Genomic DNA, 26,558 nt, shown 5'->3' on the forward strand with positions numbered 1-26,558 from the left:
ACATCTACCTGGGCCTCATCACATCTTTGTTGTCTGGACTTGGGAAACTCCCTCAACCTCTCTGGGCCTCAGTTTTCCCACCTGTCAAATGGCAATAACACTTCCTGCCCTTTCTGATAATAATTAACCATGCAACAGTCTTATAACAATGATCTATCTTTCGAAGAGAGAATAGCCTGGAGTTGACAATGCAGGATGTGGGCTGGTTCCAATCCTGGCTTACCAGCTGTGTGACCTGGAACAAATTCCTTAATCTCTCTGTGCCTCAATTTCACAACTAACAAAATGGAGATAACAGTGCCTACCCTTCACAGGACAGCTGAGAGAATTAGGGAATTTGAGGAAAAAAACTAATCTGTCTGGCACACAGTATGCCCCCTATGAATGTTAGCTATTATGTTACCATGACCAACTATCACCTAGGAATCTAACGCTCAGAGAGGGTGAGTCGTCTTTGCACAATCACACGGCTAGGAGGCGCCAGAGCTGAGATTTAGACCCAGGCCTCTGTGACAGTGAGGTCTTCTCACTGTCCAGCACTGTCTTCATCCCAGGACACTGAGCCTCATAAGAGCCAAGCTGTCTGTTTTCTTCTTGGCTGAGTCCCCAGCACCTAGCATGATGCCTGGCACATGGTCAGCTTTGAACGCCGTCACCTCCATGCGCCCAATCCACACTCGGCATGCCTAGGGCACAGTCCCGCAGGTCCAAAGAAGCAGACCCGGTAAGGGGTGGGAGCCCTGCCCCCGCTCCCCACTGTCCCAGCCCCACCACAGCCTGCCAACAGCCATTACCGATAAAGTTCCTCCAAGTCTGATGATCTTCCTTCTGCCGCCAGTTGCGGGGCCAGCCGACAAGCACGGTGTTGTGTTGCAGTCCCCCGAGGCCCCCGGACTGAATCAGGTGGGACACGCCATCACGCAGGTTTGAGGAAATCACTACCTGGCAGAAGCCTTTCACCTTCTCTGCCTCCATCAGGCGTCGGATGGACTAGGGTCAGACAAGGACCAGGCTCAGACTCCCTGGCCTGGCCTAGCCCCTTGCAGCCTCCCTAACCCCGTCTCTCCCCTCTATCTCTCCAGATCCTCCTGAAGCTCAGCTCTGAGCACATCAGCCCTGACTCCAGAACCATGCATGGCTCCCCATTGTCTGTGGCCCCCATTCCTTGTCTGTCAATCGAGGCTCTTCATGATTGGACCCCACACTCCCGCCACCCTGCCTTTGCTGCTCACACGGTCCCCCTGCCTGACATGCCCACACCTCCTTGTACATTACACCCTGCCTGGCCCAACTCAAATCTCACTGCCTTCAGATCTCAGCCCCCACCCAGACTAGAATTAAACTGGGCTTCTCTGCATGGCCAGACAATTTGTTCTAAAAACTTTTAAGAGTAGCATAACCATAAGCATTTTAAGTACACATAATCTGCACTATGGGGAGGTGTCTTTATTGCTCCCATTTTATTGATGAGGAAATTGAAGCTCTTCATTTCATAATAGGCCGGTGCAGTGGCAGGACAGGAATTACCATGCTTGTTCTGTAAAGGAAACTGAGGCTCAAAGAGGGGAAGGCACAGGCCCAAGGTCACCCATCAAGGCTATCGCAGAACTGGACTAGAGCCCAGGCTGCCTGACTCCCATCCCAGTGCTCCTTTGGCTTTGCCAGTGGCCTCTTACCAGGGGCAGCTCTTCCTGTGATATTTTTGTGAGGATTCAAACACAGGGAGTCTGACTCCTGCCCCCACACTCTTAACCCTGATGTCAGAGAGACGGACTCAATTTCTACCTCTGCCACTTCCTGGCTGTGTGACCTTGGGAGAGTCACCTAACCTCGAAGAGCCTCGGTTTTCTCATCCGTCAAATAGAGCTAATGACACACACCTCACTTAGGAACAGGGAGAATTATAGGACATGCTGCCAGCAAGGGCTTAGAATAGTGCCTGCAATTCAGAAACACTCACCACACTGGGTTACCCTCACATGACTAGCTTTAACATAGCACTTAGCAAACACTGACTTGTTTGAGAGACTTCTGGGTGTGTTCTATCTTCCCCACTGGCCTGTGACCATCTTGAGGGCTGGGACTTGGTCTTAAACATCTCCTTCTCCCCCCATGCCTAGTCCAGTGCCTGGTACACAGCACATCCTCAGTCACTGCATGTTGATTTGAACTGACCACTCAAGGCCTCCCGCTCTGGGCCCTGACCAATTGGTGTTAATGGCCCAGTGAGGCAGAAGCAGCAACTGTCACAAGCCATTAGGGGAGCCCCACCCGTCTCACCTCGCCTCCCTCATGACCCTTTTTCTCTCTCCACTCCTAGACACAGCCTTAAAGAGGGACCGGTCTGAATCCCAGACAGAACCCACTTCCTCTGCGATCCACCAGGTCTGGGTACCATTCGGTGATGCTTAACGCAGACACCACCCGCCCCAGGCCACACTAGCTCTGAACTCTGCTCCGTGAGCACCAGGCTGGAATCTTGGGCCAGTGGATGGGGACAACAGCATGTGACAAGGAGCCAGGGATCCAGGTTCAAATCGTGACTATGGCTCTAGCCAACTGTGTGACTTTCAGCAAGCTCCTTTCCCCCTCTGAACCTGTTTCCTCCTGTGCCAAATGTGGAGACAGCCCTGCCTACCCCATAAGGTGTGGAGATCAAAGGAGCCTGCAGATGTGAAACATTCTGAAAGATGCATGCTTTGGCAGGAAGAAGTCTGGAGTAGAGGTCAAGCAGTCCTAAGTTTGAGTCTCAGTTTTCTGTCCTAGACAACTGACCTCACTTCTCTAAGCCTCAGTTTCCTTATCCATAAAATGGGCCCTTCGGGCTCTGATGGTCTTTAGTTCTGTGAGTTGGATTCTAAGAAACTCACTCACTGAGCCCTTAGGCTCCTCTTCTAAGGAGGAGGACATCAAAGGCTGAGCCCCCTTTGATCCCAAAGGCAAGGAAAGAAAGTGCAGAGGGACAAAGACTATCTTCCTGCCTGCCCTTGCCTTCCCCCCACCTCACCGAGACCCTGCTCACCTCCTCTGCCCGCTGGGCCTGGGGATGGTTTTCTAGAAAGGTGCCCTCAAGGACAGAGCCCACAATGGTCAGGCCCTTCCCTGCCTTGAGCTGGGAGGTCAACGAGAGCAGCTGTGGGTGCACCACATTTTGGTCCTGGTCCACACGCACCAGCACCAGCAGCTGTGGCCTGAAGAGGGCACAGAGTCACATGATCCATCCACTACCTACCCAAACATCCACCCACCATCAACCCATCACCAATTCACCTAACCATTCATCAGTCCATCCTTTTATACACCCATCCACCCATCCATCCATTTTCTTGAATATTAACCCATCCAACTCCCCAATCGCATTCATCCACCAACCCTCCCATCCATCTATCCATCCACCCCACTCATCCAGCCAGCCACCCACCCATCTCTTTTATCTTTCACTCATCCACTCATATATCCATATTAATTTGCCTACCTATTATTCACTCAACTATCCACACATCCACCTACCCACCGTCCATTCACTCATCCATCTATTCACCCAACCATCCTCCCATATGTACATTTATCCATCTACTCATATACTTATACGTTCATTTCCTTATTCATTTAGCCATCCCATCCTCCCACCCACCCATCAATTTAATAAGCATTCTCTCAGCACCTACTCTGGGCTAAACCTTGTGCTAAGCATTTGAGGATTCACATACAAATAGAGCAAAGCCCTGGTCTCTGGAAGCCCCAGTTTAGTAGCTATCAGCAAGGACAAGCCAACAATGTCCTAGACATCGTTCAGAGTTCCAGGCCTTGGTCTTGGCAAAGTGACCCTTAAGGAGATGAATGAGGGTTTGGGCATGCAGAGCAATCAGTTAGAAAGCACCCTGGGCTGACAGGTGAGAGGCAAAGATTCTGGTTCCAGTTCTGCCTTCCATGGCCTCTGAGACCCTCTCAGGTCCTTGATTTTCATGTGAATAAAATGGATGGATTATGTTATTAATCTAGAGAATCCTAAGAGCCTCTATAACTCTCGAAGTGAAGTTATATTTACCTGCTTCCGTGTGTGACTTCTTCGCGGAATTATGAGCTCACTACATTCCCAGAGACTGGAAGGGGGCTGGGCACATATCGTGCATTCATACATTTTTTGAAAAAATGATAGAATGGATGGATGCGTGCATGCATGGTCATGAGGCTGGCTTGTTGAGTGGGGTTTTGGGAAACAAATGTCTGGAACCACACTGGGTTTCAGTGAAGAGACATTAAGGGAACTCCAGCGAAGGGCCACTCAGCGAAACAAAGCAAGTGGGATGGGTCTGCCCTGGGCCCCTTCCCCTCCCTCCCCTGAGTCCCTCACACATGGGCCACCACCACCTACCTCCAGTTCTTGGTATGCGGGGGCCCTTCCTCCAGGCGCAAGAGGGCATAGCGAGCTGCACTGAGAGACAAGCCTCGGATGCCATCGCCCCACTCCTTCTCTGCCCTGGGGGCCAGGGAGCGGATCACACGAAAGCCAGGGAGTGGCAGGGAGAACCATCCCCACTGAACTGGTGGCCCCAGGGCAGAGCCATCTATCTCAAGCTCAGAAAGGACACGCAAGTCACTCCTGCCATCTGACTCAGTTAAACCTTGGATAAATTTCTTTTGGAGAGTCTCTCCTAAATCCATTCTCTCACCATCCCCGTCCGTTTCTCAAGGCCTCAGCCCCTCCCTCGGCTCCCATCCCCCACCTCCAAACCCTTCCCATATCATCCCTTCTCCTCCACTCTATCCCCATCCTCCCGCACTCCTCGGCTTCTCTCCACCCCACCACCCTAATCACCAGTCATCCCTTCCCCTCCTCATTCCCTCCCAACCTGCAGCCTCACCCCCCTCCTTCCCACACTCACCCGCGGTACTCGATATACTTGTAGATTAGCCCGGCAATGAGCATGGCCACCAGGGCGTAATACCAGGAACAGATGAACATGAGGGCCAGACAGAGGCTCATGCCCAGGAAGGAGAGTGTCCTGGACAACGGAAGGGAGACCAACTTCTGAGCCCTAGTGGGACTGCAGCTGGAGCTGGGGCTCAGACAGTAAGAGTTAGATGGGGCAAGACCTGGGAAGCTATAGCCAGACCAGGAGAACTCGCAGCATCAGCTCCTTGAGCACCAAGGGGGCGTGGGGGCCTTCTGGATAAATGAGTGGTCACAGACAGGGCACCACCCATGCCACATCCAACTCCTTGACTCACTCCACTGCCCTGCCTTAGACCCTGCCAAGCAGCCCTGGCCAGACGGGTTCTGAGGCAGGGGTTCTGGGAAGAGTTGGAGGCAGTCCCTCCCAGGAAGGGCTGCCCCAGTAAGAGGCCACTGGCAAAGCAGAAGGAGCACTGGGATGGGAGTCAGGCAGCTGGGTTCTAGTCCAGTTATGCGATAGCCTTGCTGAGTGACCTTGGGCCTGTCTCTTCCCCTCTTTGAGCCTCAGTTTCCTTATTTGTAAAACAAGTCCTGCCGTCCTCGCCCCCACAGGCCTATTGTGAGGATGAAGAGTAATAAAGTAGAATGATAAGAACTGCAGCCTCCATATAGTGAGCACCTTGCCTGCACCAAGCACTCTAAGGCTTGCAAGAACCCTATGAGGTAGGTTCAGTTGTCATTTCCATTTCACAGCTGAGGAGACTGAGGCTCAGAGAAGTTAAATGATCAGCTCAAGCTCTCACAGACAGGAAGTGTGGGGGTCATGATTTGAACTTGGGTCAAGCTGGCTTCTAACTTCCATATTGTGTTGTAAGAGCTTCCTAAGAGGTTGAGCATTGTGCCCAGGGAAGGGGTGATAGCTGAGGCTGTTTATGATAGTGTTATATTATGATTTATTATTATAAGGAGACCCTCTCCAGGATCTTTCTCATGCTAGTTGGGCTACAAAAGCTGCAGAAAATGGAACTCCCTATTCAAGTCTGGGGTCCTTAGACCTGAAAAGGTGGGCCAGAGTGAGGTAGGGTTTGGAGTGGAGATGAGGGGACAGTCCCCAGGGGGTGGAGTGAAGGTGGGGCACCCACCAGTGGTAATATCGGAAGCGTGGCCTCCAGTTGGGCGTCCTCAGCAGCGTCTGCACTGCACAGGCCAGGTTCACAAACATGTAGCACATCAGGAAAAACCTAAAACACGGAAAGGCCCCGGGAGAGACAGAGATGCAAGGGAAGGCAGACACTGAACTAGAGACATAAAGAATGAGAGAGGAAAAGGGGGAAAAGAAACTGGAGAGGTGGCCGAGTCATGTCCTGGTACTTAGGAAGAGTTCAAAGGCCAAATGTTCTTCCAATGCACCTCAATACATGTGGGTATGAATCTCTATGTAACAAAGGATGGGTTTCTATGACCCGCAGGGAACCTCCTGGGGCTGTGGAAGTGTCTGGGCAGGTTGTCAAGGGTCACAGCTGGGAGATCCAGGAAGGGGGAGGGCAAGAGGCCAGGCACGCACATAGAGAGGATGGGGGCGACCTCGTCGAGGGATGCAATGAGGATGCCGATTTCGCAGATGCAGGCAGTCAGGAGCAGGGCCCATGTTGGCTCTCCGTTGGCTTTGCCATGACCAAAGACCTGAGGACACAGCAATCATCAAGGGGGCCTGAGACCTTAAGGACTTCTTGTCCCTCTCCTCCAGTCTTGGGAACCAGTGGAGTAGAGGCAGGAAGCCACTAACCAGCGAGAGGAAGGGAAAGGATGCTGTGCTTCCCATCCTCAGGGGCTCCCAAGGGGATACCAGGCTTTTGCCATATCCTGCCCACCCTGATATTGCTTCCTCGGTACAATGAAGTTCAAATGATCCCTGAAGAGGAAACGAAGCTCCAGTGGACAGATGGGAGAGGAGCTATCAGGAGGCCCGCAAGCGGCCATGGCTGTGTCCTTCATAAATCTTTTTTTAGCACCATGGAGAGATCTACCCTTTTCTTGCCCTTCAGCTGCCTCCTGGAGTCCCTTCCCAACCGACGGGCCAAAGAAGTGCCATTTTCCCCCTAAGAACAGACAATTCTGCCCAGACAGATGGCGCTGATCACAGGCCAAAGCCCCAGTAGAGCACACCCATTCCCTTTAGCGGTGGCACAGAGCAGAACTGCCCCAGGAGGCAGGGCTTGCCATGGCCCTGCTCACTGTGCCGCCTTGGGCCGGCCCTGCCCTCTCTGGGCAGGGGCCTGGCTGTCTAGCCTGTTGGGGGTGGACTGCTCTCTTCTCCACTCTCGGGGGCTCACGCTCCCCACACTGACCTGCAGGAACGGCACTATGCCATCCCGGGAGATGGCCTGCAGCAGGCGTGGGGCTCCCGTGAGGCTCTGCAGCCCAGCCCCACAGGTGGAGAAGAAGGATCCAATGACAATGACCCAAGGAGACGGCCAGGCCAGTGTCCCCACCACCAGGTTGCCACTCACAGCTTCACCAAACCTGGAATGAAGCAGCAAAGGGACAGGAGGTGCCTGGTGGGCAATGCCACGTGGGTTTCCAGGTGGGACTTCCCACACCAGTTCGGGACCAACTGTACACCTACCACAAGGCCAAGCTCTGCGGGGGTGAGGGGAAAGACAAAGCCCCAAATGTCCTGGGCACTTCCTTGACCAGGTCTGTGTGACCTTGTGTGAGTTATTTAACCTCTTTGAGCCTCAGTTTCCTCGGCTGTAAAATGAGGAACATTACAAATCTAGCTGATATGATTGGTGAGAGGAGATAACACGTGTAAAATGCTTAGCACAGGGCCTGGGACACAGCACTAATAGTGATTCTAGTCAATGGCCAATTGTTTAATATTATGTTATCTTGGGCAAATCTCTTACACTCTTGGTGTCTCCATCTGAAAAATGGGAGCTCTGCCTCCTCAGGCGATGGCGTGAGAATCAAAGAAAATAATTTTCTAACAATGACACTGCTTGAAAATGGAAGGAGCTGCCTCGGTAGGTAGAGAGAGCCCTGTCCCTGGAGGTGTGCAAGCAGAGGTATGCCCAAATGGGCCACTGATGAAGGACTTCAAGAATCAGAGGAAGGAATGTGTTGGATGACCTGCTGGGTCCCTTTCAATCTTGTGGGAGGTCTATGATTAAATGAAATGAGATAAATGGAGGTTAAAAAAAAAAAAAGTTGCTGTCAAGTCCATTTCGACCCATAGTGACCTCATGGGTGTCAGAGTAGAACTGAGCTCCATAAGGTTTTCAAAGCTGTGACCTTTTGGAAGCAGATCGCCAGGCCTTTCTTCTGAGGTATCTCTGATGGGTTCAAACTATCGACCTTTTGGTTAGTAGTCAAGTGCTTAGCCATTTGCGCCCAAGACTCATATCACAGAAGTCAATTTCCACTGGCAGCATCCTAACTTCTGTAAGGTGGGGAATAGGGGACAGGATGCTGGACACAGGCTGGAGCCAGGTCCTCGAGGCCTAGTTTTCAGTACCAGGAAGCTGGAACTTTGTTTTATAACAAATAGGGGAATCCCTGAAGGGTTTCCAGCAGGCAAGTGTCATGGCCAAATGCTTATTTTGCATATATTACACCTGCTAGTTTTGGAGGCAGTTTAACCTCCATCCCCCTGTGGCCTCCTCCCACAAGGCCCCTTGCACAGGTTTCAGCACCCCCTGCTGGGTCTGCTTCCAAGAACTTGGTCCCCACGTCTACTGCCCTACCCCCCCAATCAGGACCAGCCCTGATTCCTTTACTTACTTGTCCCGCAAGACAACTCCCTCAATGCAGGCCCCAAACAGAACAACAGAGCTGATGTCTGCAGCAGAGGATGAAGGAAAATCCATAGGGCAGAGTTCGCCCTCCTCTCCGCCCCTCCTGAACCAGCCAGGTAAAGCAGCAACTTCAGCTGCCCACCCTCTAGCACTCCCCACCCAGGGTGGTCCCAGCCCAGCAGTGCAGGATACAGACAGCGGAGGTGGTGGCGATTGCCAGGATGGTGCCAGTGGGGATCGATTTCTGGGCATCCCGCAGGTCCCCAGAGCGGTTAGAACCAGCCATGATCCCTGTGAACAGAGGAGCAGCTAGAACGGAGCTAGGGCCATGGGAGACCAGCCAGCCAGAGGAAAGGACACCAGCCTTGGAGTCAGGAAGCCTAGTATCACGTTCTAGCATGCTGACTTGTGTGAGGCCTTGTGCATTACTTGGCTTCTCTTGGCCTTAATTCTCTCATCTATCCAATATGGACTGCCTACTGCATAGTTGGCACTTGCCTATGTATGGGGTTATTAGCTAAGGAATTCCCAACATCTTCATTGCCTCTCTCCTACCCATCACTCCCACCCAGAATCCTCCCTCTCTGATCTCGCCTTCACCTGTGACTGAGGGAAAGTAGATGCCAACCAGCAGGGTGAAGTAGGAGGTCATATCGCTGAAGACGTAGGGATGGTCCATGTCAACAGGAGTGCCGTCTGCCAGGCCCACCGAGGGCATCCCCTGCCTCTCCACAATCACCCCCTTGGTCAGGTAGGAGCTCCAGAGGTTCTCTGTGGGGAGATGAGATGCTCAGGGGAAACGCCAGAGCCAGCAGTCCAGAGCTCTGGGACCACGAGATTGGGTGGGCAAAAAGTGGGGGTCAATAACGAGTGAATAAACAGAATGTGATATATCCATACAATGGAATATTATTCATCCATTAAAAGGGATGAAGTTCTAATGCATGCTACTACATGAATGAACCTTGAAAACATGTTAGGTGGAATAGGCCAGACACAAAAGAACCAGTATCCTATGATTCTACTTATACGAAATAGCTAGAATAGGCAAGTGCACAGACACAGTAGATTAGTGGTTACCAGGGGCTGGGGGAAAAGGGAGTAGGGAATTATTGTGTTTGGGGTGATAAAAAGCTTTGGAAACAGATAGTGGTGATGGTTGCACAATGTTACGAATGTAATTAATGTCAGTGAGTTGTACACTTAAAGTGGTTAAAATGGCAAATTATGTGTTATATATATTTTATCACAATAAAATTTTTTTAAAAAGTAAGAGTCAAGGTCAACCACATCTCACTCCCCGTCAACCTTGGCTCCATCCACTAACGTTCCTAAATTTCAGCTTTGGGCCTGCAGGGGTCTCACAGATGAATCAGACCTAATCCCTGACCTCAAAGAGTTCAGTCTAGTGGGGTAAAAGACACATGAACACCTATCTCAGACTGACCCTACGTCCCAAATTGATCTCACCACCCACCCACCCCAAACCAGCTCCTTTCCCATATCCCTTAGCTCATGAAATGGCAGCACCATCAATTCAGAAATCCTGGCATTGCCCTCAGCTGCTCCCTCTCCCCCATCCCCATATCAAAACCATCTCCCTCTCCTGTCCATTATCCTTCCTAAGTATTTCACAAATCTGTCCCTCCTCTCCATTCCAGGGTATCTCAACCTCAGAACTACACATTTCAAGCAAAATAATTATTTGTTGTGAGGGCTGTCCTGTGCATTGTAGGGTGTTTAGCAGCATCCAGGCCTCTACCCATTAGAGCCCTCTTTTGGCTGTCACAACCAATGTCCCCTGGGGTTGAAAATTGCTCCCAGTTGAGAACCACTGCTTCATCCCAATATCATAACCCCACCACTCTAGTTCAGAAGAGCATCGTGTCTCTCACCTGGACTCAAAGCAGCAGCCTCTTCCTGGCCTCCATGCCTCTCTTCTCTCCCCTTTTAACCCTCTACATTAGCAGCCAGAGCGAACCTTCAGAGATGAGGATCTGACCATGCCCCTCCCTTACTCAAAACCCACTGGTGGCTCCTCATGGCCCGGGGTACAGTCCAAACTCTTCAACATAGCTTCCAAGGCCTGCCACAACTTGACTCATGCCAGCCTCTCCAACGTCCCTGCCCCTCCTTGCTTTGCACTTTATGCCCCAGTCGTAACAAATTACGTGTGGTTGGAAGGACACAGTATGCTCTCCTGTGTCTGCATGCTTTTAGGTAAGCTGTTCTTCTGTCTGTAATTCCCTTATTCCCCTAGTATAACTGAAAATCTCCTATTTATCCTTCAAAATCCTCCTCAGGTGAGCTCAGGAAACCTTGCCTTGCCACCTTGGAAAAATGATCACTCCCTCCTCTGAGTAGTCTCTCTTCATTGAATGCACATCAATGGGTATCATAATTTATTTGCTAATACATCTGTCTGGGCCAGAGGACCCCTTCCCTGGAGTCCAAGGACTGTAACTTATTTATTTTGTGTTTCCAGTGGTCACAGTGCTATGCACTTAGTAGGTGCTTAGCGAATACTTGTTAAACTGATGACTTTCTTTTCCACTATGTGGTGAGATAGCTGAAGGCTCTTTTTCATCTCTAGCCCTCCATGATGCTAAGGACAGAAGATGGTCCAAAATAGGTGCTCAATTAAAGCTGATTGCATTTAACTGTAACCAAGGAGATCCCCTTAATCCTGACCGCTTAACCTACAATCCCTGCAGCATTCCCGGGAGACCAGCCCTCTTTCCTCCCCCAGACCTTTGATGAGGCCACTGGCAGCGCCAGGAATGCCCTGGATCTCTGTGACATTGTTTCGGGTGAAGTACTCATCACAGGTGGCGTTGAGGAAGCGAGAGGAGCAGAAAAGGCCCCAGAGTCGCGTGGTCACCGTCTCATTTCCTTCCCAAGCCAGCTTGGCACAGACATCAAAGCCATGGCGAGACAGTGTGCGGTTCCCCAGGAGGCAGATCCTAGGTAGAGAATCAAGGGAGGAAGATGGGGAGGGACCTTCCATTGCCCTGGCTTCACAACAGAGCCACTGGGGGAGCTTTGAAAAACACAGAGGCCAGGGCCCCACCTCCAGATATTCTGATTTAATTGAGATGGAGCCCAGACATCAGCATTTGTTCATAGCTCTCCAGGCGGAGAACCACTGTTTTAGTGCAATGCAATGTTTCAGAACCACGGACAGCAGTCAATAATTAACACTGGACCATGGGATGTAGGGAAATCTGTCCTAGGCAGAAAGGCAGAACCAACAGGGATCTGAGGCCCTGAACCCTCTCTTCTGTGTCTTTTCCCATCCTAGAAAAGTTGTCTAACACCAAGAAGTTTTCCCATTGCAGGAGGGTGTCCCCACCCAGAAAACGTTCATCCCTTCACAAGCTGTTCCCACTTAGGAAGAAACTGTTAAGTCCACCCCACCAACAAGCAGTTGACCCTCACAAGGGAAACTATTTCCACTCTTAGAAAGGTTATACCACCCTGAAGAGCCTGCCCTCAAATCGGGAGATATTTTTCCTTCCAAGGTAGGTTGCTCCCTAGCCACAACCACTCAGATGATAATAGGTGGGGAAAGAGGGTTTGGCAGTGACTGACATGAAGACGCTGAAACCAGGTCATGGAGGGGGAGGACAATGCCTCGGGCTCCAAGGGCAGCACTCACGGGAAGTTGGGCGGGTCGAAGGCAGACTTGATGACCCCTGCGTAGATAGCCAAGATGGAGAGGATGACGCAGCCCAGGAAGACAAGGGCAAACTTGTTGACATACTTGACGCCCACAAATACCACGGTGGCCATGCAGGTGAGCACACAGGTGCCATACACACGCATATTGTTCAGCATGGCTGCTGCCTCCCCACTGGCATCCTCGGCCTTGAAGATGGCCATAGCTGGGAAGAGGTAAGCCTGTGGGAAAGGGATGAGGAGGTCAGGCGAGGGACCCAGCAAGGACCAACTGAGAATCATCCCAGGGAAATAGCCTGAAGTACAGACAGGGCTTTGGGGAAAAAAGGATGCTCATCACAGCAATAGTGCAAAACTGGAAATAACATCCAATGACCGGGGAATGGGTAAGGAAAGCATAGTCTATCCAGCAAAGACTATCACGCAGTCATCAAACAATGCTATTACAAAGATTTTGAGAGCAATTGTTTATTTCTATCATTTTATTATTAATTATCCTTCTTCATGATTATTTGTTGCCTTATTATCTCTAATAGAAACGTGGAGATAAATTAGCTATTCATTCCTAGCTGATTGGGTGAATAAATTATGATATTCCTATATAGACCATGGAGCTGTTAAAAAAGTTGACACAAATTTATAGGGATTGATTCAAAAAGCTATCCACATTATACAGTTAAAAACAAGCAGGTAAAAAAAAATAATGTTTCCTATGATCTCATTTTTGTAAATATATGTGTGTATTTATATATTTATATATATATACACAGATATGTATATATGTCTGTAGGTGTGTGTGTGTGTAGACACACCAAAATGTATCTACACACAGTAGCTTTTCTTGAATAGAAAAAATGTGGATAATCTTTATTCTTCTTTTTGTATATCTGCATTTTCTAAAATTTACACACGAAATATTGCTATGTTTAGATTCTTGCAAAAGTTATTTTCGCTTGTAAATAATATTTACAAAGAGAGTTTCAAGTTATTTAGGGAAACGTTTAAGGTATAGTTGTATTTCATGAAGGCAGGATATAATTTTGCATAGAAGAACAAAAACTAGAAGGAAATAGACTCAAACAGTAATAGTGATTTTCTTTGAGGGATCGCTATTACCTGCTTTGATATTTTTGAAATTTTATACAATGGGCAGAATTGATTTTGTAATAATAAAAAATACTTTTTTTTTTTTTTAACTCATGGAGATCTCTTATTGTCCTCTCTTCATTTGTGTCCCCAGGCCTTAGGATCTTCACCCACCCTCCGTGGCCCCTCGCTCCCCCATCCTCTCCCCAAACCAGGAGTCCGTGACCCCTTTTAGTTCTAGTTCTCCAAGGCCACGTGGTGTCACGGAAAAGCACAGGCTTGGGAGTCAGCCAGACACAGATTCACATCCCTCAAACTCCCTGGGCCTTGCTTTCTTCATCTGTAGAATGGGGATATCTTCTAAATCCCGGGAGAGTCATGAGGATTAAATAAAATAATATATTCCAGGCCTTGGGGGCGGCATAGAGTAGGGGCTTGCAAAATGTCAGCTCTACTTTCTATATACCAGGGGACCCTCTTCAGCTCCCACCACCTCCAGGAGGGGCAGGAAGACCAGAGACCCTCTCCTTCAAACACTGCCCAGCACCCTGGCTTTTTGAGAAGTGGTGGGTCCACCGTCACTTCCCATCAGCCACCCCTCCTAACAGACTTCTTTCCATGGGTACCTCATATCCTTCTTCTCTTCTGCAACCCAGTCACCCCTCTACAGTGAACATTTACAGAGCCCTTGGCACCGTACCTGGTACGTGGGAGGCAATCACAAACTACTAGCTATTGTGTGACATTCCTACTATGACTTAGACCATTATTTTTACTCCTATCAACCCACTTCTTCCACTTGGTAGCTGAGTGACCTTGAGCACGTCACTTTACCTCTCTGAGCCTCAGTTTTCTCATTTGTAAAATGGGCATAATGATACTTAAACTGCATGAGGATTTGAGATCATGCCTGTAAAGCACGACTTGGAACTATGCTGGGAGCCCAGTGGGTGCCTGAGAAATGACAGCTGTTTATGTTACATAATTACTGTATCTTGTCTCCCCAACTAGGCTGTGAACTCTTTCAAAGCAAAACCACTTCCAATTTCTCTCTGGTCTTCCTGACCAGCTGGCCTAGAGGAGGTGTCCCGGGATCATGGGTTAACTGACTGACCACCTGGGGCCCCACACCGCCTCCTTGGCCCCTCTCACCAGCAGGATTTCAATGGTGCCCAGGATGTACATGGCCCCAGCAAAGGTAGTGCCCAGGTAGAAGCAGAGGCCCACGGCGCCCCCAAACTCTGGGCCCAGAGACCTGGAAATCATGTAGTAGGAGCCGCCAGCTGCAGAGAGAACCTAGTATCAGCGAGAGGTGTGAGGGGCCCTGGCTGCTGTAGGGGTGAGGGGGGGCTCAATGACAGAGGTGGGGAGGGCACTGCTCTGGACCTCACAGACTGCAGCTCTAGAAAGGGGCCTGGTGGGAGACCCAGCGAGTAACTCTGCCTGGATTTTGCAGCACTAATTATCAAGTTGCTAATTACCCCTCTAAGGAGGTCATGGCTCAGAAAACAAGGTGGTGGAGAGGAGGGTCCCAGGCTGAGTGGGGAGGGCTGCCATAGTCCCATTCAGCACCAGCAACTGCTTCCCTCCCTCATCCCCAATAGGGCTGTCCCTACCTACCCCATAAACACTTACAGCCCAGCTCCCAGGTCAGCGAGATGGCTTCTCTCAGATCCTGCTGGCCCCAAAAGCCCAGGGCACAATCCCTCCTCCAATCATTCAGGCCCCACCACTGACCCTCCAGCCTCCCTTCCCCCTCCCGGAAGCCCCAGTCACATACCAGGCACAACACCATTGGTTGCGATGGCACTCATCGAGATGGCCGTGAGCATCGTCTGTGAGGAGAGAGAAAAATCAGAGTGGCGGCTGAGGCGGGGGGCAGTGGTGGCCTGGGTGAGAGCCAAGTCCTATACCCCATAAACACCCGCCAAACCCACAAGTTCCCTTCCGCTCAGCTTCTCCCTGGTCCTGTTCCAACTTCTACTCCTGCCAAGTCCTTCTTGTCAAGAAAACCTCTTATTCACCATGTGCGTGGAAAGAGCACACCCTGTTGCATCGAGAGATCTGGAAATCCCAGCCTGGCCTCTGAGCCGGATGACCTGGACAAGACATTCCACTGCTCTAAGTCTCGGCTTCCACATCTATAAAACGGACATAATAACTTCAGCACTGGCTACCTTACGCACAGGATGGTCTCAAGGGTTATGTGAGGAAATGGAAATGTGGCAAGAAGTAGGTTTTCAGTGAATATCTGATTTTTTAGAGGGGATGGAAAGAATCCAGTTACAAGGCTGTCTGTGACACATAATCCCATTTTTTGGGTGTCTGGACCTACCAAAATGTTGACTATGGTGAGATTTTAGGTGAATTCTATTTTTTTCTTTATGTTTATCTTTTTTTTATCAATGACGCAATGATTCTTCATTACTTGTGTAATTATACACACATACACAGGCGCACAGATCTAGGTGAAACCTGGTTAATAGTCCTCAGAGACAAGCCGATGATATGAGATGCAGGAAGGACCAGTCAGACCTAATTTACTCTCAGAGATCATAAGCAGTGGTTCCTATAAAAAGCTCAGGTCTCATGCTCCCACCTCCCACCTCCAGGCCTCTGCCCAGCCCCAGCTGTCACTCACACAGGAGCAGCAGATGAACACCATGCAGAAGGACTCCATGATGCCTGCAATGCCCACCACCCAGGTGAGTCGCAGGAAGAGGATGACGCCAAAGATGTTCTGCAGGCATGGTAGGTACACACCCATGAAGGTGCCCATGCGTGGGGCCTGAGGGGAGGCCAGCATCAGTCTCTGCAGCCCCTAACAATACACCAGGCCCACTCCGCCTCCCCCATTCTCCTCTTCTCTCCATCCCCATTGCGTCATCCCTCCTCTCTCTGATTCTTACCCCCATTCCCTCCTCTCCTCCAGCTCCCACCTCCCATCCTTCTTGTCTCCATCACCTACCCTTCAAGCCCACCCCTCCCTCCTTCCCTCCATCTCTACCCTCATCCCCCAACTCCCATCCCTCTGCCTCCATCATCTATCCCTCCATCAGACTCCACTTCCCTTCCCCTATCCTTTTTCCCCTCCACCCTCCCTTCCTCCCTATCCCTTCTTCCCCAAGTCCCCCACCTGCACTGGCTTCTTCTTTCCACCCTCATTGTTTTCAGCCTCTTCGTGCTCCCTACTTCCCTGTGGCAGGTTGGTGTAGTTGGCCAGGCCGCTGAGCAGAGAGGACACCATGGGGCTGGTGTCCATCTCCTCCTGCAGAGGGAAGGGGTGGTGTCAGGAAGCTGAGAGCCCAGGGGAGTGAGTGGGTGAGCTGGTAGGGGGCAGAGGGCAAGATGAGGGCAAATCACTGAGGTTGGGATGAGATGGGGGAGGAGGAGGGATGGATAGGCAAGGAAAATGGGGAAAGAAGATGGTAGGCTACGAAGAGGGGAGCAGTGGTGGAGGAGGTAAATCCAGGAGGAGAAGGAGGGATGTGGAGGCTCAAGGGAGAAGGTGGACCCAAGAGGGATATGAGGAGTAGGGCACTGTAACCTAGGGAGGGAGGGAGCAGCTGATGGATGGAGAGGATGAACTGTCGGTGAGGCCCAACACCCTATGCAGCCCACCTCAAACAAGGCCATGTTCTTGCCATCATAGTCTTTTCCCTTCTCGGTGTCAGTGCTGTTGATGAAGGGACTGCTCTCCTTGGGGTTGCCATCACCTGAGAAGGCAGAGGAGTCAGGGGTCTGGCACCAGCTGTTTGTCCTCTATCCGCCTGGGCATACAGCTGTGTGGCCACTTTAACTCTCTGAACCTCAGTTTGTACACTGGAAAAAAATGGAGCTAATACTACCTCTCTTGCAGGATTTTAGGTGATAGCATGTATAAAGAGCTTAATGCACTGCCTGGCATGGGTATTTGATAAAGGTGTGAGTGCTTTCTTGCTCTTTGGGGTCTTACTTCATTTACCAGGGCACCCTCAAGACTCTCTAGGGTCCCCATCTTGATCATAACTGGCCCCATTCTGATGTTTTGGGGTGGGGACATGCTTTTTCCCAGGGAGAATGAAGAGATGCTACAGTCTGAAGTCCCAAGAATACTCCACTTCTTGGAGAGGTGACTCCCCCCAAAGATCTCCCACACCCCTCACTCACCTCAGTCACCATGCATTTATCGGATGTCCACCATGTGCCAGTACGGGCACAGAGGGATAAAACAGAATCAGACACCATCCCTGCCCTCAGGGAGCCCAGGGCCAGGGGAAATGAACCAGTAACCAGGAATTTCCAGCCCAGAGTGGCAAGTGTTGTGATTAAAGATCAGCAAGGGATTGTGGAAATACAGGGGAGGCACTCAGCCCAGCCTGGGAGGTCACAAAAGGCTTCCCAGAGGAAGTGACGTTTCAGCTGAGAGCTGAAGGATGAGTAAGAGCCAGACTGGGAGGGAGGTGGGAGAGTGTTCCAGGCAGACAGAACAGCATGTTCGAAGGCCCAGAGGTGAGAGTGAACAGAGTGGGTTAAGGGAGCTGGAAGAAGCTTGATCTGGCTGGAGTCTGAGGAACATCTATGTCGGGGAGCTGAAGGATGGGTAGGGAAATGTGAAAATGTGAGCCTAGGAAGGTAAGCGCCGGCTGGGTCATGTTAAAGAATTTGAACCTCATCCAGAGGACAACAGGAAGTCATTGAAGAGTTTCAGGTAAAGAAATGCCATGAACAGACTTGTATTGTAGAGCTATCACACTGGCCTTGAGGTGAAGAGTGCAGAAGCTAGTGGGAAACTTTCAGTAATCCATGTAAGGGCTGATGGCGACCCAGACCAGAGCCAGTAGGGCAATGGACAGACTCAAGAATTCTTAGCAAAGATTCTATACCAGATGTTTGGGGAGGGAGAGCAGGAAGAATCTAGGATAATGCCTGGGGTTTCTAGCTTAGGGGAATGGGTGGGTGAAGGTGCTATTTAATATATGGGGAGGACTGGAAGAGGAGGTTGGGTGGGGAAGATGCTGAATTTGGTTGAGGAGGAGGGGCTGGAGGACTCAAGTGGATAAGTCTAGAAGCCACTTGGATATATGGATCAGTGTGGGACTCAGAAAAGAGAAAAGAGATAGAATCATCTACGTAAAGGTGTGCAGGTAGTATGCGAAGCCATGGGCCTGTATGAGATTACCCAAGGAGAAGGTCTCTTGGACAAAAGGGGAGAGTCTTCTCAGAGAGAGATAAGAAGCTTCCATAGACCCATTTCCTTGGCTCCAGCCATCACTCTTCCCCAGTTCCAGGGTTGAATCCCAGTAGTAGACATCTGTCTGGACCCTGGAGAAACTCCCCATTGACCAAATCCCAAGTGAAGTTAAGGCCCTATGCATCCTGAATCTCCTGGTCCCTGCAACTCCTGACATCTCTGCCTCCCCATCTCCATCTATCCAAACCCTCCCCATCCTCCTCCTCCCTACCTCCTGGAAACCTTCCTTAGTCACCCACCTAGGGCCCATCCTCAGAGCATGACCTGTCCCTCTGTTATAAACCCAATCCCATCCTGTCTCAAAATTGGGGAGGGGGAGGAAGTGATGTCTCATCTGCTTCAGAGAAACTCACCACCCACTTTCTCCTGCCACCACTGCCACCTCATCCACCAAGGCAGGAATTCCTGCTCCCCCAGAGAACGAACTACCAGTTCTTTCTTCCCCTCACGTATATGAGTTCTTGGAACTCCTTCCTGTGGAACTAGCACATAATAGGTGCTCAGGAAAAAGTCTTTGGAGGTAAATTTCCTTCCTGACTCAGAAGAGCTGTCTGCGGCCAGAGAACAGGAGAAATAAGAGGGATGGGTTCCCCTTTCCTTTAAAAGGCTGGCAAGATGCCTCCCTTCTCACCACACCAAGGTGGGGACTTCCTAGGTGAAGGGGAAAGAGATGAGAAGAAATTTACCAGTACTTAAGGGAAGGGGCTGGAGCCAAGGAGACCTAGATCCCTGTTCCAGCTTCAGTGGCTGTGTCCTCACGTTGGGCGAGTGACAAAGGCTCCAAGCCTCCGTTCCTCCTTTGCAAAGGGGTAACAATCGTCCTAAACTCCTATGGCTGTTGTGAGGATTAAATGAAATACATACTGAGTGTGCCTCGGCACATAACTGTAGTTATTGCTGGCATTACTGCTTCTTTTACAATTACGATTATTATTAACATTCGTGGTGTCCCACTCAGCCCGGGCTCCCCATCCCACATCCCTTTTCCCAGTCGAAAAATTTAGGGCCCTGTCTCCTGTGCCGCTGGGTCCCTTTCCCGTGGCGTCCGCTTTTAGCGCCGGATAACTAACCAGGGGAGCCCTTCTCTTCTGCCTTTCACGCCCCCTCCCAATCCTCTCCTCCTTCACTGGGACCAGTGGCGCGTGGGGAGCGGAAAGGGGGGCGTCCAGGCCTGAGACTCAGCAACGAAGCAGCCCGGTGCCGGTCTCCATGGCGACCACGCGGGCCGAAAGCGCAACGCCGAGCCGAGCCGGCCACGCGCCCGCAGCCGCTTATGTAACGCCGCGCGCAGCGCGGAGCCAGACTCGGGCCGGATCCGGGCCAGCAGATGAGGGCCGGGGAGGGGGCGGCTCTGGGCGGGACGCCAGGCGCCCGACCTCATCTTCCAGGGCTGATTTGGTCCAGTCTCTGGAACGCGGGGCGCACAGGTCGGGAGGGGTGGGAAGCTTCGTCGCGCCCTCAAAAGCGCAGGACAACGAAGGGGGAACTCGCCCCGATTCCCTAGAGCCCAGAGTCAGGGTGATGAGAGCGCCGACCGGCGCACGCGAGAGGCAGGGCCAGACGGAGGCTGAGCCCTCCCTGCCCCCGCCCCCTGGGAGCTCTCAGCCCGAATCGGCTTTCAATTAAGCTGCGGCGGCCTGAGCTCCTGGGGAGGAAACAGGCAAGCAACGCGGACTGAGGAGCCTCCCCTGGGGCCTGAGGCTGGGCCTGGGGGAATCCCCAGACCAGCTCTGGGAGGTGGGGCGGGGGCGTCAGACCCCAAGGGGAAAGGAGACCTGGAGGACAATGTCCTTGGGTTCTTCTTTCGTGCGGAGGAACCCTCTTACTCGGCTATTCCGACCTCCTCAGATCAGCGTCAGCTCTCCCCATACACCCCCATGACCTCGGATCAGAGACCTCCGGGGCTCTTGGTCTGACGGTCCCTATTCCCTCAAATCCAGGAGGTTCTTAGCGCCCCCTACCATCATCTCCAGGCCCTGCTAGGAGGCTTTCCCTCTCTGGGGCCCAGGACGACTAACCCAGGTCCCGACCACTCCAGTTCCCGGTCGTGGAGACTATAGAGACAGAGATGGTATAGAGGTGGCCCTCCTACACTCAGGATCTGGAAAATGATGGGGAGAGGCTCGAGTGAAGGGAGTTCCTAGCTGACCCCTGCTCCACATACATAGGTGTTCTTTTTAGGCCTCCTGAGACCCCATGGAAGCCCCAAGGGCCAGGAGGCTCCAACATCAGAGCAGAAAAGCCAGGGCTCGGGGATTGGACCATCCCTCATGCCTGGTGGCACAGGGAGATTATCTCTCAGGGTGAGCCCTGTCCTCAGAGTGGAGGCATCTGAAGGGGGTCCTGGATGGAAATGACCCCCCTTTGCTCCCCGGGCACCGCGTCAGGATGCCTGGCGCTGCCGCAGACTCGACTTTGCCAGCCCCCTTCCCCCCACCTCCAGCCGAAGCTGCGGGGGGAGGGGGGCGGCTGCAGGATGAAGTGATCCCAGGGTCACTGGGGAGATGGATGTCCTGGCCAGCCGGTAGTTCTGGCCCCTGTATGTCACTCAGTCCTACAGAGGAAGGGGGGATCTAAGACAAAGGATTGGGGACCCTGGTGTCCACAGCCTTCCCAAGCGGCCACTTGGCCCTGGTTTAGATTCAGGGCCCAAAGGACCTTAGAGTCAAGGCTGCCAGGCTCTGGAAGACCCCGCTGTTTCAGTCCTGGGACCCTTCCGCCATCCCCCAGAGACGTCTGCGGGAGTCTGGCCCAGAGGGTCAGGCAATGCCCAGGGGAGCTTTTGAAGGCGCTGAGCGCAGACAGCCAAGCTGGTGGCGCTTGTGCGCAGGGGACGCAGCGCCGCTGGAGGGTGGGGGTTGGGGGCGGCTGACAGCCGTGATGGATGGCGGAGACCGCTGGGGGGCGGCGGGGGGTCCAGGAGCCCGAGGGAGTGGCTGGCCGCGAAGACCTCGGAGCAGCGAAGCCACGGAGGAGGGTAGGGGAGAGAGGGCGCAGCGACAGGACTTGCTCAGAGCCCCTCGACTCCTTGGTGAATCTCAGCACCCACCGCAGAGCGTCTGCAGTGTCCGCGCCGCCGCACGGGTACTCAGGCACTGGGACATCATTCCCAAGGCCTTGCTGGGGGAGCTTCCAGAGCCAACTAGAGCGACTCCTCCCTGCCCCGCCCTGGGAAGCCCACTGCCGCCCCAGGGTACCCAGAGGAGGGGGAAAGAGGGGAAAAAGGAGGGTGATCTTGCTGCCCGTCCTGAATAGGAACCCACGGGGAAGCGAGAGGGAGCGGGAGACTCCGCAAAGTAGAGCCGAGAACCTCCGGAGGAAGTACGCTTCAGTCTGAGCTTGGACTTCGGGCAGCCTTGGGGGAGGGGGCCCCGATTGCACCAAGTGTCCCCTTAAGGAGACACCGCAGCCCGGACAGGGGCTGTCCTGTGGCTCCAACCTTCTATAGCCACCTTTCCCCCCATCTTCCTGCTGGAAGTCTCAGAGTAAGGGACTGCAGCAGGCTGCGCCCTCCGGCGCCGCTGGTTCTCCCTATGCGCCAGGACGCCAGGGTCCCTTCACGGGAAAATGCGCCCTCCTCCCACTCCGTCGAGCTCCACGTCAGCCCATTCTAGCTCCACTATCCCCTTCCCACCTCCTCCCCGGCTTAGCTAACCTACGTCTGCCCCCCGGCCTTAGGCAACAGTAACCCCTCGGTTCCAGTCCTGCACCCTAGGCGCGGCGCATTCCAGAACCTCGGACAGCGCCGGGCGCATTCCATTGGAGAGAGGCTTCAGGCCGCCTCCGGCGCCCACCGCCCGGGTCAACGCCAGTCTCTTCTCTGAAAGAGGAGGCCCCCGCTCCGCCTCTAACCCCAGAGCTGCCTCCTATCCCCGCCGCCCCCTCCCCCGCCACCCCCGGACCGCCGCTTACCGGGGTTGGCGCCCCCATCGCCGTCCTCGCAGTCCGTCAGGTTGTTTAGCATGGTGGCGGCGCCGCGCCGGGCCAGGGATGACTGCGCCGCCTCGCCCGCGCCCCTCTGCCCGCCTTCGCCGCTCGCTCGTTCTAGCTCTCGTTCGCTCCCCGCTCCACGGAGGAGGAAGCTGCAGTGCCCGCCCGCCCGACGCACACACACTCTCACACGGACACACGCTCACACCCGCGCGCGCCCCCTCTCAGCGGCGGCGCTGCTCACCTCATCCCGTATGCAGGAGGCGTGAGCCACTGGCGGGGTTTTGGGGGGAGCGCAGGAGGGAGGGACGAGGGGAGGGAGAAGAGGGGACGAGGGGCGGGCAGAGCACGCCTGGCGGCCCCCTCACACGAAAACTGGGGACTTGCGCGTGGGATGGAGGGGGGCTGCGGGAAACGGGGGCCTTGCCCCCCTTGAGCAGACGCAGCTTCCCCCACACACTCTCCGGCGCAGGCGGGGCCCGGCACGTGGGCAGGTGCCATCCCGCGCCCTAAAAATAACGGCAGGGAACTAGGTCGCGGCCGCAGAGAGTCGGCCCCGCAGCGGCCGCTTGGCTGAGGGTCTGGGGCGACCCCGGGGCGGCGGGAAGATGAGGGAGACTGAAGTGACAAGGCGCCGCCATGGAATATGGGGTCCTGGGGAGCCTGTCTGCAAAGCTGGAGAGAGGAGCCCTGAAGAGTGGAGGAGAACCAGACCCTCTCCCATATCGCTGTTCTGGGGGCTGGAGCTGAAGGGGTAGAGTGTCCAGGGGCCTAACTGAAGCACTATACTGCCCCCAGGGGGTTCAGGGTCACTGAGCTGAACTGTCTGGCCCATCCTGTCTTAAAGTGGGGGGGGGGGGTGGAGCCTGAGGGCTGCAATGAACTCTCAGTGTGCTTAGACTTACAGGAGTAGCGGCATCCCACCCCCAAATCAAGTCCTGGGAGCCCACAGACAAGGGCCTTCTAGTATGGAATGACGTGGGGAGGAGAGGGTAAGAGGAGAGAAGGCAGCACTTGGTTCCAGAGCTGGACTCCCTACCGAGGGTGGTGCAGCCTCCAGGGAGGCAGGCTTGTCCCAAGGATGGCCAGGGACAGAGTGGGGGAGGGGGGAATGAGGCTGCCTGTCGGTTTGGGATCAGATTTTCTCCTGGGTTGGGAGTGTCTAATCCCATAATCCACGATTGCTTTCTGAAGCTTCCAAAGCTGACATTCTCTCCATACTCTTCCCCCTCCCCTGAGACCAGCCTCCCAGAAGCTTTATCACTCTGGGACACCACCCCCCACTCCCATCACCTCTAGAGTCCAGGTTTGAGCCAGTGGTGGAGACATCTCAGGAGGCAGCATTAGAGGTTTGGACCCTGCGAGTCTCTGGAAGAGCTAAATATCCAAGGGTGGGTGCAGATTAAGGGGAAATGATCTTTGGACTCACTCCAGCCCCTGACACTAGCCCTCTGAGCTCCAGGAGACTTCCAGGGCTGGAGAGATTCTGTCAATCATCTCATCTAATGCACAGCTTTCATCTCGCAGATGAAGAAACTAAGGCTCAGAGAGGGGAAATGGCTGCCTGTGGACCCAGGCCAGGGAGTGGCACAACTCCGGCTAGAACCCATTTCTCTTTACTCTGGTTTAGGACCCCCTCCTCAACAGAACCCCTTTTTAAACTGATCCTGCCTCCAACAGAAAGACAAGGATGCAGTTATATCCAAGCTGCTCAGCAGCTTCTTGGCACTGAAAAAAGGAACGGAGATCGGGTCTGAGACGAGCTTTCTCCCTTTTCTTGGGGTCAGGCCTTGCAGGTGCAGGACTGGAGTGGCCTGTCCTCTTGCAACTGAAGACGGACCCAGAAGACCTTCAAGGGCCGTAACAAGTCATCCATACCCCTGAAGACCCCGTTATAGGACAGGGCACTTTCAGCACCATGAACAGGGCCAGCTGCCCAGATTCCATTGCACAAATTTGTCAATGACTTCAGACTGGGTCAATCATGGAGTCTGCAGCAGCTGACTCAGAGGTGTCTCTGAGGGACCCACCAACAAGGTATTACTGCCACTGGATTTTGTGGATGTGCATTGTGCCCTTTAGGGTGGAGAACTAGCTATTCCAAGCATGAGAACTGGTCTTTGGGTCTTCCAGAGAGAAAACCACAAAAAAAGGTGAAATTAGTTTGGACTGGTGACACGGGTCAAAAGGATAGAAGGTGGGTAGGCCAGTGTTGAAGCATTTCTAAACACTTCACTACACACACGTACACCGCCACCACCATCACTAGGGGTTTCTGCTACTCTATGGGGACACGTAACATAGTAAAACCTGTGCAGTATGTTTGTCTGAGAAGTGCTGTGGAATAAAGTAGAAGCTGGGGTTGTTCAGCAATCCCAGGTCTGGGACGTTCCCCTGTAGGCATTTCCCTTCATCTGCGGTCCAGAGCTAGTGACGCTCTAGCCACTTGAGAAACCATTTTTTGACTGAGCCCACCCACAGGGAAACCTAGATCCCAAGGAAACACAGGTGAAGACAGGGTTCCCCATCTGTCCACCCTCACCAGAGTTCCCATCTCAAGAGGTGTCTGGGATTCAGGAGACAGTAGTTCTATCCTGTCCTCTGCCCCAAAACTCCCTGCGTGCCCTCAGAGCAAAACTGAGTTCCTCTCTCTGGAACTCAGTATTCTCATCCGTAAAATGAAAGGGTTGGGCTGGATAATCCATGGAACTTCTCTCTGCTCTGAAAACTCTTAGTGCTCTCTCCATTCTTCCCAGACTAAAGTCAAGCAGCCCCTCCTGAGGATCCCAGGCCAAGTGAGGAGACGTCCCAAGGGGAGACCCCGGCCCCTCGATTCACACCTCTCGCCACTCAAGGAGATTGGGCCCTATTCTGGCCTCAGGCCAACCCTCTGCAGTGGACTTTGAGAAAACATTGTAGGCACCTCCTGTGCTGCCAGCCTGGCCTTGGCCGACAAGAGGTGATCCCTCAGCTCGAAGCCCCAGGAATCTGGCTGCCAGGCCAGCAGCCCCTCCCAACCAGAGCCCTAGCAAGATCCAGGACCAGCGTAACCCTCTCGCTAAAGCAACAAACATGCAAAGCTAGGCAGGGTCCTATTTCTGAACTCAGAGTTTCTGAAATTCATTCGCCCTCCCATCCTATGTTTCTCAGAGAGAAAAAACCTCAGAGACGCTGCCTCCTGGGTATCTTAGGGTTAGGGAGCTAGAAGAGACTTTACAAATTATTTGTCACCACTCCCCCATTTATGGGGAAATTGGAGTCTAGAAATGGAAGGTACAAATTGTCTTTATGGGGTGAGATTATGGCAGACTGGGGACTAGAATCCAGCTCCCTGACCTGCAGCCCAAGGCTCCACCCACTAAGCAAGGATGAAGAAGCTGGAGCCACCTGTCTATCTCTTTCCAACTGAGGCCAGCACAGTGTTCCCCATTATGGCTCAGTCCTCATTCTTACCCCCATGACCTAACCCAACCACCCCCAGCTCTGTCTGGCTTCTTGGGGCCAAGGCCCCAAGCCCCCTCCTTCCCCCTTTTCTCCCCCACCTGCCTATCCCATCCTTCAAACCCAGACCCCTCACAGTGAATTGATGAGTCCAGCGCACAGTGCACCCCACACATACACACAGGGTTCGCCACAGAGCGCGTCAACCACTGCCATCTCCGTGGCAACCGGGGGCTGAATTAACAGGCTGCAGCCCTGTCACCATGGCAACAGCACCCCAACAGCCCCCCTTCCCCTGTATCTCAGCCCTGTCTTTCCACTTTCCCACTTTGGACCCCCTTCTCACTGTACCCACCCCCCACCCCCACCCCACCTGGAGAGCTGGGACCTGCAGATCTCTTTGGTTCATTGAGAAGAGGGGAGGGGAGAGGAGGGGGAAGAGAAATAGAGAGTGCAGCCTATCACCATGGCAACTGCAGCCCCGTTCATAACCAGT

The 26,558-nt window shown here is 53.0% G+C and overlaps 1 protein-coding gene across 2 annotated transcripts in view; it reads right to left on the bottom strand.

Moving 5' to 3' along the window:
* SLC12A5 (solute carrier family 12 member 5) overlaps window positions 1–26,558 on the bottom strand; it is a 37,468-nt gene that overhangs the window by 6,993 nt on the left and 3,917 nt on the right. Inside the window, exons 1-18 of one of the 2 annotated variants that reach the window (XM_004370288.1) lie at window positions 22,604–22,807; window positions 17,080–17,174; window positions 16,595–16,726; window positions 16,100–16,246; window positions 15,239–15,293; window positions 14,611–14,741; window positions 12,353–12,594; window positions 11,446–11,657; window positions 9,295–9,465; window positions 8,887–8,985; window positions 8,681–8,738; window positions 7,246–7,420; window positions 6,462–6,580; window positions 6,040–6,138; window positions 4,887–5,006; window positions 4,376–4,480; window positions 3,023–3,191; window positions 795–990 (exon numbers count right to left, since the gene is read on the bottom strand). In XM_004370288.1, coding sequence (XP_004370345.1) covers window positions 795–990; window positions 3,023–3,191; window positions 4,376–4,480; window positions 4,887–5,006; window positions 6,040–6,138; window positions 6,462–6,580; window positions 7,246–7,420; window positions 8,681–8,738; window positions 8,887–8,985; window positions 9,295–9,465; window positions 11,446–11,657; window positions 12,353–12,594; window positions 14,611–14,741; window positions 15,239–15,293; window positions 16,100–16,246; window positions 16,595–16,726; window positions 17,080–17,174; window positions 22,604–22,655 — 2,377 coding nt within the window. In that variant the 5' untranslated portion in view covers window positions 22,656–22,807. Of the gene's footprint in view, window positions 1–794; window positions 991–3,022; window positions 3,192–4,375; window positions 4,481–4,886; window positions 5,007–6,039; window positions 6,139–6,461; window positions 6,581–7,245; window positions 7,421–8,680; window positions 8,739–8,886; window positions 8,986–9,294; window positions 9,466–11,445; window positions 11,658–12,352; window positions 12,595–14,610; window positions 14,742–15,238; window positions 15,294–16,099; window positions 16,247–16,594; window positions 16,727–17,079; window positions 17,175–22,603; window positions 22,808–26,558 lie in introns of those variants that run through there. The other variant, XM_004370287.1, reaches the window with a different exon arrangement.

This window comes from Trichechus manatus, unplaced genomic scaffold, assembly GCF_000243295.1.
Source record: "Trichechus manatus latirostris isolate Lorelei unplaced genomic scaffold, TriManLat1.0 scaffold00008, whole genome shotgun sequence".
Taxonomy (NCBI): Eukaryota; Metazoa; Chordata; class Mammalia; order Sirenia; family Trichechidae; genus Trichechus; species Trichechus manatus.